Below are 10,765 nucleotides of genomic sequence, written 5' to 3' on the forward strand. Positions count from 1 at the left end.
TCTTCTTTCTCAGCTTCTAAGTATATATTTCCTGGTAATCACACAAAAGTCATTAACATTTCCAATATTCCTGAAAAGAAGATAAATGCATATTTATACAAGTCAATCACCATCCTTCATGAATTATGACCCATTTCATTAAGATATTTGAAAAGCACTTACCACTTTGCCTGGAACAATAGGCATTATATAAATGTTAATCTCTTCCCTCTTTCCTATAAACACTGAAGCCCCCCTCCCCTGTTATACTCAATATGTGTAAGTTCCAGGTAGCTCCCTGGAGGCCTCAGAATCAGCCAGAGTCAGGATAAGCAAAAGTCCTCCGTCTTTAGGGGAAAAAGTGAAGGGGATGGACAAAACTGCCACAAGCTCTCCACCAACTTCCCTTCTCCTTGTCCTCCTCCAAAGTGATTCTGCCTTGTCTCACTCCACCCTCTAATCCCTCCTAAATTATCTGTATATACCAAAAGATCAAGCCAGCACTGAACAGTGAGAAGAGCCATTGTATATATGTTTGTACATATGTGTTTATGTGTATATATGTTTATACACACATGAGATGCTAGTATATACATGTTTGTATACACATCAGTAGCTATATGTATAGTATATATTTTTATATGTAGCTGAAATTTCAAAACTTAAATTTACAGTGTTCTTTAGGACACTGACTATATCAATGTGAGAAACTTCCACTATGGACACATCTTTCTACAAAACAAATCAATAGCTTTTGTACAATTTACAGTGTTATAGATGACAGGTTGGGAAAGGTACTGAGAGACTAAAAGACTATTTCATAAACCAACATGTGTTAGAACTCAGGGTTTTAATTACAAAGCGAACCTTCTAAATTCAGTGCTGCTCCTTCATATTTATGGTCACATAAAACTATTAATGTAGTTTTAAACTTTATGAGTATAAGTCTACAATAAGAATTTTGCAATATCATATATACATAATTATATATAATGTACATTATGTATTCTATATATTTATACACATTTATATGTATATACATATAACATTTCTCTCTGTGCATGTATATATGTATGTGTGTGTGTGTGTGTATGATGTGTCTGCATTGTATAGGAAATATCAGAACAAGATGCTAGAGTTAAAGCTCAAGGGTGGGGAATCCTCACATGTTTGAGGTAGATATAACCCTCACTTACTGATGGATTTAAGGACTGTCTCTTACTCTCAACTTGGTTAGCTTCTCTTCCAAGATAATCTTAGCCAGGTTTGGTTGTTATGCATGCTATAGCTTCTGAGAGCTACAGATGAGATTTGGGTGGCAGCTAGAAATCAAAGGTGCATTAGGAGCACTTAAAAAGACAAAACAAATCAGCATACCAGAGGTTCTAGTCTTCCTGGAACACCCCAAACATCCCTGGACTAGACTTATCTGTCATTTCATTGCTGTGAGGAATGGATGGTGTGGAAACTCCATCTGACAGCTGATGACTTGCTTATCACTTATAATAATTGAGAGCTGGCTGTGGGCACTGAAAGTATATGTGACTGGCCCTTGATCACAAGTGTATTAAATGTCAAAGGTGGGAAAAGATCCCAAGACCCCAAGTCAAGATTCTGACTCCAAAACCAAGCCTCAATCCACTATACCATGTTGCTTCTCTCCAAATTAATTTTAAATAAGGAGATAGTCCTGTTCTAAGTATATAGTAACTTAACTGCAACAAAATACACATAAGTAATAGAAAGACAGTTAGTCCCTGTTTGGGTAGATAGGTGTGTAGTGGGTAGAGAGCTGATCTGGAACCAGGAAGACTCATTTTTCTGAGTCCAAGTCTGGCCTCAGATACTTTCTAGCTATGTGACCCTGGGCAAGTCACTTAATCCTATTTGCCTCAGTTCCTCACCAGTAAAATAAGCTGAAAAAAAAAAAGAAATGGCAAACCACTAGTATTTTTGCTAAGAAAATTCCAAAAGGGGTCAAGAAGAGTGAGACATGACTGAAATTGCTGAATAAAAAAGCCCTGTTAAAATAAGCAGTTTCATGAATGGATTCAACCATTCTGGAGAACAGTTTGGAACTATGCTCAAAAAGGCATCAAATTGTGCAGTGTTTCTACTGGGATTATATCCCAAAGAGATCTTAAAGGATAGAAAGGGACCCACATATGCAAAAATGTTTGTGGCAGCCCTCTTTGTAGTGGCAAGAAACTGGAAACTGAATCAATGCCCATCAGTTGGAGAATGGCTGAATAAGTTATGGTATATCAATGTTATGGAATATTATTGTTCTGTAAGAAATGACCAGCAAGATGATTTCAGAGAAACTTGGAGAGACCTACATGAACTGATGCTAAGTGAAAATAACAGAACAGGTAATCATTATACCCAGAAACTACAAGACTATACAACTATCAGTTCTGATGGACATGACTCTCTTCAACATTGAAATGATTCAAATCAGTTCCACTTGTGCAGTGATGAAGAGAGAACTATGGAAACAGAGTGTGGAACACAACATAGCATTCTCACTCTCTGTTGTTATTTCCTTGCATTTTGTTTTTTTTTTCTCAGATTTTCTTTTTCTTCCTTCTTGATCTCTTGTGCAACAAGATAACTGAACAAACATTTAACATGTATTGGACTACCTGCCAGTTAGGGGAGGGGGTGAGGAGGAGGGGAAAATTTAGAACAAAAGGTTTTGCAAGGGTCAATAGTGGAAAAATTACCCATGCATATGCTTTGTAAATAACAAGCTTTAAAAAAACATGAGCACAGTTTCTAAGTATCACAGACCTTTCTCAGACACAAAAGAGGAGAAAAATCAATGTCTCAAAACAATGCCAATGTGGATACATCTAGACTGTCTCTGAGCATATAGTATTTATACTTCTAGGTCATTTTCCTTTGTTCTTCTAATAAGTAATGGGGGCATAAACTTGTATTTTCAGCCTATTTTTATTTCAAAAGTTAACATCGAAGCAATGGCCCTTTAGAACTTTATCCAGGTTCCTGGAGATGCTGGACCTTTAGTGAAACCTCCCTACCACCATTGGCAATATCATAACTGACAACTGTCACCTTTCCCAAAGGAAAGAGCCACTTCTTGTTCCTGACCCCTAACTCTATTGAAACAATTGTGGAAGCTAGCTGGAAGGGAAAAAGTCAGAAATAAAATCATGAGTAAATGCTCCAGAAAGCCTCTCTAAAGTAGGTAATATATATATATATATATATATATATATATATATATATATATATATATATATATATAATATGTAATAAGTAATAATAATTTATGCATAAAAGCTTATTGACTGATTGATTTATTGACTGAAGCTAAATCTACTTCTTTCAGTCACATCGGGTCAATGTGCTTGGTCAAGCATCCCATTTCTGGGATGCAAGGTAGGTCTTCAGCTCCTACCTTCCAAAGGTAAGACAGAAGCTAAATGAATGTAACTGAAGGATAACTGGACCTGGACTCAGAAAGACCTGTGTTCAAATGCTGCCACTTATTAGCTGTGTAACTCCAGGCATGTCATTTAACCATTCCTTGGCTCAGTTTCTTCATCTGTAAAATGGACCTAATAATAGATCTATCTCTCTGTATTGTTGTGAAATTAAATACTATTTGGAACTCACTCTATAAATGCTAGTATTTTAATATCATTATTGTTATTGTTGTACCTCTACTTTCATTGGAATTTTTAGTTAGGATGGTAAATTTTAAATTTAGGATGATAAATTTGGTAGGATGCTTTCTGCTGATAAATGGGGCTATGCCTCCCCTGAATCAGAGATGACTTGGAAGAAAGCTTGTATGTAAATAAGATATTGTGTTTCATAAGACAAATAACAATAGCTAACATTTACATAGTATTTTAAAGTTTTTCAAGCATTTCTCCAGGGTCACACAGGTATTAAGTGTCTGTTGTAGCATTGAAATTGGGGTCTTTCTCTCTCCAAGTCTGCTTTTCTACCAGTGACACCAATCAGTTGCCTCCCTCTGCCAGGAAAGAGCTGGGCCATGGGCTTGGATCCTAGCAAGAGGATACATGACCAAGGACCAACAAATAATCTAGTTGTTACTTATGCATTTCCAATTGAACATATCAAAAGCAAATTTCATTCTCCTTCCTCTCCAATCCACAATCCTCTAAACTTTTCTATGACTATCAAAAGCATCCTCCTCCTTCTTGTCATTTAGGCTTACAACCTCAATTTATCAATAAGCATTAAGTGCCCACTGTGTCAAGAATTGTGAATCTCAGAATTACTTTCAACTCTTAGTTGTTAATCACCCCACATATTCATCTATTAGTCACTCCCACTAAGTCCTTGACTTGATCATCTATTTCCCATGACTGAATATACTTGTTAAAATCAGAGTTTAGTGCAGAAATGCATTTTAATTGATAGAGAAGTGAGAACAGGTAGAAAGGATGAAGTTAGAGAGGGAAGGTATGTTCAGGAATATATTCAAGAAGATACGAATCATAAGGAAAACATCTAATGGTGAACTAAATCCTTGGTTTGATCATTTATTTCCCATTACCTAATATACTGATTTAAATCAAATTTTGAATATGGCCATGAGAGTAAGGAACAATTATGTTTAAAGTCTTAAATAGGTTCCTTATTGACAGTATCTTGGAGCAGAACTAGAATGTTGTCCTTCAAGCCTTCCCAAGAGGGAAAGAGGTAAGTGGAAGTACAAAAGTCAATCTGAGACCCAATTTTTTTCTCAGGTACACATATTGTGACTGCTAATAGTCCTGAATATATATCTTTCATGCTTATTGATGGGGAACTAATAAAAAGAGATATAGCTAAGCTAAGGCTTAGCAGATAAAAATTTGATAATCTTTAGAAGTGTTTTCTGAATTAACTGAAGTAATTGATATATCAATTTAGTGTCTTGATTTTTTACACATTAATTGCAGTGAATAATAAAAAAAAGTGAAATTGAATATTAAATAGTCTGAAGGAATAATGGATAGGTTGCTTTTTTAAATTCAGGAAGACCTTGTAAAGGACTGAAAGTCTGAATAGGTGTACTTGAATCAGACAACAGAGTACTTAAGGCTAATTGCCTATTTGATATGAGAAAATTACTTTATTAGCATTATATTTAGATAAATGGCTCTTCTCACAGTTGAAGCTGACTGAATGTTTGGTGTTAAGAGAATGGTAGGCAAGGATTTGAGGGAGGGGCGAGAGGGTCACTTTGTGGCAGGAAAAGGAGGAGAGAAGTTGGTAACTTTTGACTCAAGACAAAAATAGAAGGATTGGGAATTCTATGTAGTGGTTCACAGTCATCTCCCAGAGTTCTTTCTCTCAGTGTAGCTGGTTCTATTCATTATTGAACAAATGGAACTGATTTGGTTCATCTCAATGTTGAAGAGAGCCATGTCCATCCGAATTGATCATCATATAGTATTGTTGTTGAAGTATATAATGATCTTCTGGTCTTGCTCATTTCACTCAGCATCAGTTCACATAAGTCTCTCCAGGCCTTTCTGAAATCATCCTGCTGGTCATTTCTTACAGAACAATAATATTCCATAACATTCATATACCACAATTTATTCAGCTATTCTACAATTGATGGACATCCACCCAGTTTCCAGTTTCTGGCCACTACAAAAAGAACTGCCACAAACATTCTTGCACATGCAGTTCCCTTTCCCTTCTTTAAAATCTCTTTGGGGTATAAGCCCAGTAGTAACACTGCTGGATCAAAGAGTATGCACAGTTTGATAACTTTTTGAGCATAGTTTGAAATTGCTCTCCAGAATGGCTGGATGTATTCACAATTCTACCAACAATGTATCAGTGTCCCAGTTTTCCCACAACCCCTCCAACATTCCGCATTATCTTTCCCTGTCATTCTAGCCAGTCTGACAGGTGTGTAGTGGTATCTCAGAGTTGTCTTAATTTGCATTTCTCTGATTAATAATGACTTGGAGCATCTTTTCATATAGCTAGAAATAGTTTAAATTTCTTCATCTGAGAATTGTCTGTTCATATCCTTTGACCATTTATCAATTGGAGAATGGCTTGATTTCTTATAAATTAGAGTCATGGCGGCCTTTTTGTTACAAAATATTCCCTACCCCACCCCCAAATCTCTATCTCAGAATACAATACATACATCTTGCTTTTAATAAAACTATTCCGTGTTATCTTTCCCTGACAGAAATATTTTCAAGAGAAATTAAAGTTATGTGAAAGATAGATTGGAGTAGGGAATGATTTCAAACTAGGAGATTATGTAGGAAATGTTTCATGTGATCTTGGTGATTTTATATTCTGAACCATATTCATGGTAGTATAAATGATGAGACTTTTATAAGAGATGTGGAAATATCCTTCTTAGGTCCTTCCTTCACTTAAATACCTAAACTGGCTCCCCCTAGCTTGGCAGACAAATTCTAGAGCTAGATATTAAAGACCCTCAATAGTCTGACACCAATGGACATTCCCATCCTTAGAATACTTCTCAGAAAGTGTTCTAGGTAAACCTCAGTATATTTAATCATAGGATCAAACATTTAGGACTGGATAGGTCCTTAATTCTTATCAATTTATACTTGAGGAAAATAAGACCTAGAAAATCTAGTGATTTATTCAGAGATTATGACAGAGGCAAAATTTGAATCTTAATCCTTAGAATCCCAATGTAGGGTTCTTTTTCATTGGAGCACACTACTTCTGACCAATTTTTGTCTCATCCTCACTTCTCCTGTTTTCGTATCTTTGCTCGTCCTATCCAGTTTTTTTTCTTGGAATGTACTTTCCTCCCTTCTCAATCTATTGAAGTACTTTCCTCAAGCACCATTTTATCCTTCAAGTAATTTCAGACTCTGAATTCCCTACCTTCTTGAGTGAGAGCAATCTCTATGACCTCCTATCCTTGACCAAACTAGAACGGTAGCCCATATAGTGAATAGAGCATTAGATTTGAACTTAAGAAGACATGAATCCTAATTCTGCCTCAGACTTTTACTAACTGTGTGACGATACTGGGCAATCATTGCACCTCTCAAGGCTCTAATTTGTTCACAAAATAAGAACATTGGATGCCATGACTTCTAAGTCTAAATTGATGCTTCTATCCTTAGAACTTTTAACTTGACTCCCTTGTTTGGGCTTATTTTATTTTTCTTTGTATTTCACTTATTGGTGTGTATAGCTTTCAGTTAGACTATAAAACATATCGTGTGTGTGTATATATATATATATATATGTATGTGTGTGTGTGTGTATGATTCTGTTATTGTTGTTCAGCTTTTTTGATCTCTTCATGATCCCAGTTGAGGTTTTACTAGCAATTCATTTTATAGGTGAGGAAATTGAGGCAAAAAGAGTTATGTTTGTCCAAGGTCACACAAGTAATTAGTATCTGAATCAGGTTTTAAACTCAAGTCTTCCTGATTCTAGCTTCAGTGCTCTCTCCCCTATACCATCTACATATCTTATGTATGTAAATATCCAAATATCATTTATGTAATCTTTGTATCTCCAGATTGTGACACAATGACTATCAAATAAGTAGGGTTTAAAGAAATTTTTGTTAAATTTACAAGTGAACTAATAATGTTGTAATATCATTAACAACAAAAATTTAATGAACTTCAGCATCACTTGTATGTGGGCTTCCTGCTAGGGATTACTGAATGAAGTCATAGAGTAACTAGCAGGACAGTGGGCCCACCAGTCTGGATTTATGGGAACTAATAGCCCATTCACATGTACCCAAACATGAAATTTTCTACCTGCCAACCAACACCGAAAGAAGGATGTATACAGTGTGCTAAGCTTGGGAACTTCCATGTTAAGTTTTAGTATAATGAACTCAATGACACAATATAAAACAACATGAATTTTTTTTCCTTTGTGGAAGGAATTAAAAAATGTCATTGCCAGAGAGAAACTTGTAATCTATGACATACATATATACTTAAGTAAAAAGTCATATGGCATTTTCTTCTGAAAAAGAGAAAGTTGAAAAATGATTTCTTCTCATGTACATATTCTATGTTCTCTAATTTAATTGTAGGGAAAGGATGATTTATTGTATGTTTATGTATCACTCAGGTTGTTGGATTATAGTATTATGTATTTGTCCAGTAAAAATATTTGTTGAATTGTAAACTTTGCCAAAACAAAATCAAGAAAAACACTGTAATAGTTTACATTCCTCTAAGCAAAACAAAAATAAAAAAGCATCAATAATCAATTGCAGTTTAGTTTCCTCATATGAAAAGAAAAAAGTCTAGAGACATATACTCAGCCAAAATACTTTGTAAATGAATTGAATAAAATGGTTCAAAGTAGCATCAGCAGAGCACAAAATTTTCAGAGTGTAAGGAAAAAGTGGTATCAGGGAATTTTCAAGCCCTGTGTCAGCCAGGAAAGAGATGGGGGGGGGGGATGTGGTATTGCTATACCAGCTAGGGAACAGAGATAGTATCAATAAGACAACCATTTTTAGAAAATGATCTCCCACATATCACACTCTAGAACTTAATGTAATTTAGTACCCAATAAAAATTGCTCTGGTCAGGGTGTTACTTGATTAATATTACAAGGAAATATTCAATTGTACTTTTTCCTTAGGCAGGAAGAGAAAGAAAATCAGGCTTTTTCCAGAGGCTACCAAGCTGTGCGGGCAATCAGGAACAGGTAGGAACTAGTACACACAAATGAAAATTGAACAAATAGGGAGAGGCAGAATTGTGAGAGTTGAGACATTTCTCATGATCTTGGGAAATTTTGGAGACAAAAAAATGAAAAAAAAGAAGAAGCATGATTTAAAAACACACATGAGAAAAAAAAGAGTAGTGGAATCAAAGAAATAAGTGAGCCAATAAGTCAAGGTGTTGTTTAGAGCAAAAGGAATAATGTTAATCTTTGTATTATCTGTTAGGAATTTTTTTTGATACTATAAGAAGCACATAACTTCCAAAATTCCGAAAAGCATTATGACCTGGCTAAAAGGGAAAAATGATTCCTTTTTCATCTTTTCTAAGAGGTTTGCTAATTTATTTTAGTCATTTAGTAATTCTCAATTAATAAAAGAGAATAGTTTAGAAAATTGTAAATATCAGGAGAAATTCAAGTTTCTATTCTTGTTCAGAAAACAAATTCATGACTGAAGAGTCATTCTGTAAGATTTTGCCAGTGATAATGAGTTTTATAGCTTTCCGAAACCACGGGTAAGAGAAAGCATAAATCAGGGGATTCACAGATGAGTTATAATAAGTAAACCAACAGCAAATCTCATAGACATATGTAGGGGTAATGAAACCAAGAAATGCATCAATTAATGAGTCAAGTGAGTAGGGTAACCATGAAATTAGAAAAGCAATTACAGCAATGCCCAGTGTTTTTGCTGCTTTTCTCTCCCTCTTGGCTACTCTGGCTTTGTAACTATCTGAGGATGAAGATTCCCCTTTGCTACTTGTGTTTTCTATCTTCCTAGCCTGAAATTTAACTATGAGAAAAATCTTAGAATAAAGAATAATCATAACTATACTGGGTATGAAAAACAACAGAAAATCTATTATGATCCAGTTTTGATTCACAGCAATCTGACATCCTCCCACACAGGTGAGAGCACTTACTAATTCCTCCAGTCCATCATCATTGATACCTGTGTAAAAAACAGAACCACTGTAAGACATGGTGATGGTCCAGGAAAGAGCAATGCATAGTCCAGAGAGAGAGTTGGTGAACTTGGTTGGATAGACAAGAGGGTCTGTAACAGCAATATATCTATCAATAGAGATGAAACACAAGTGAAAGACAGAAATATAACAAAATGCCACATCCAAAGTGCTATGCAGTTTACAGTAACTCTCCCCAAAATACCAGCAACTCTCCACTGACCTGACCATGCTGAAGGGCATAACAAAGACTCCCACAAAAAAATCAGCACAAGACAAGGAGGCAATGAGAAAATTGGCTGGAGAGTGCAGCTGCTTGAAGTGAAGAATGGAAATCATGACCAAAAGGTTTCCAAACACAGCCAGCAAAATTCCAGAACCAAAAGCCAGGTAGATCAGGAGTCGGGATCCCAGGGAGTAGGGAGTCTGAATGCAGGACCCATTGATGTTCTCATAACAGAACTGTTCAGCTGCAGACTGGGAACTATTGCTGCTTCTCATGATTCTTCTTTTGAACCTTGCAAAGTTTGTGACCCCTTATGATCACACAGAGTTTGCCATTGAAATGTTCTATGGTTTTGTAAGAAAATACTCTGTTAAGCTGATATCCATACAGGAGATACCAGTTCTACCTTCAAAGCAGTAGGGACTTTTTCCAGTTTAATTATTTTATTAGAGGCAGAATTATCTTATAGAACCAGAAGTTTTGATACAGTTCAGATAGTAACATTAATAACTTAGAAAAAAGCAAAAAAGTAATTGTTTTGACTGGTATATTGGAGAAATTTGCCTTTTGATCTTCTAGAATAGAGGTCTATACCTCTGAGGAACTGTCTTAAGTAAACAGCAATAAATTGTGGTGCTACTCATATTAAGGGGTATCTTTTATTAATATTCCCTCTTCTCTCCTCTAAGCTTTTTCTCAAATTCCCTGAGCTCTGAGAAAATCAGCCAATGAAACCTCATCCCTGAAAGGCCATTAGAGTGAATCCCAATAGTAAAAGGTCCCGATAGACTACTTTTTCCTCCTTCAGTAATCATTATTTAGACACTTATTCTGAGAAAAAAAAAAGCTGTGGGCTTATCACTTGAACTTATGTCCTCACTCTCCATGA

The 10,765-nt window shown here is 35.6% G+C and overlaps 1 protein-coding gene across 1 annotated transcript; it reads right to left on the reverse strand.

Moving 5' to 3' along the window:
- Window positions 1-9,107: 9,107 nt before the first annotated feature.
- On the reverse strand, window positions 9,108-10,151 carry LOC100930974 (trace amine-associated receptor 6-like). Its single transcript, XM_003769452.1, has one exon. It carries the CDS (start codon window positions 10,149-10,151, stop codon window positions 9,108-9,110), a length of 1,044 nt encoding a protein of 347 aa, XP_003769500.1.
- Between the last annotated feature and the right edge of the window lie 614 nt (window positions 10,152-10,765).

This window comes from Sarcophilus harrisii, chromosome 4, assembly GCF_902635505.1.
Source record: "Sarcophilus harrisii chromosome 4, mSarHar1.11, whole genome shotgun sequence".
Lineage (NCBI taxonomy): Eukaryota > Metazoa > Chordata > Mammalia > Dasyuromorphia > Dasyuridae > Sarcophilus > Sarcophilus harrisii.

Bases quoted from the DNA above. Each gene is read 5' to 3' on its own strand.
- LOC100930974 (XM_003769452.1), bottom strand. From the start codon at position 10,151: ATGAGAAGCAGCAATAGTTCCCAGTCTGCAGCTGAACAGTTCTGTTAT.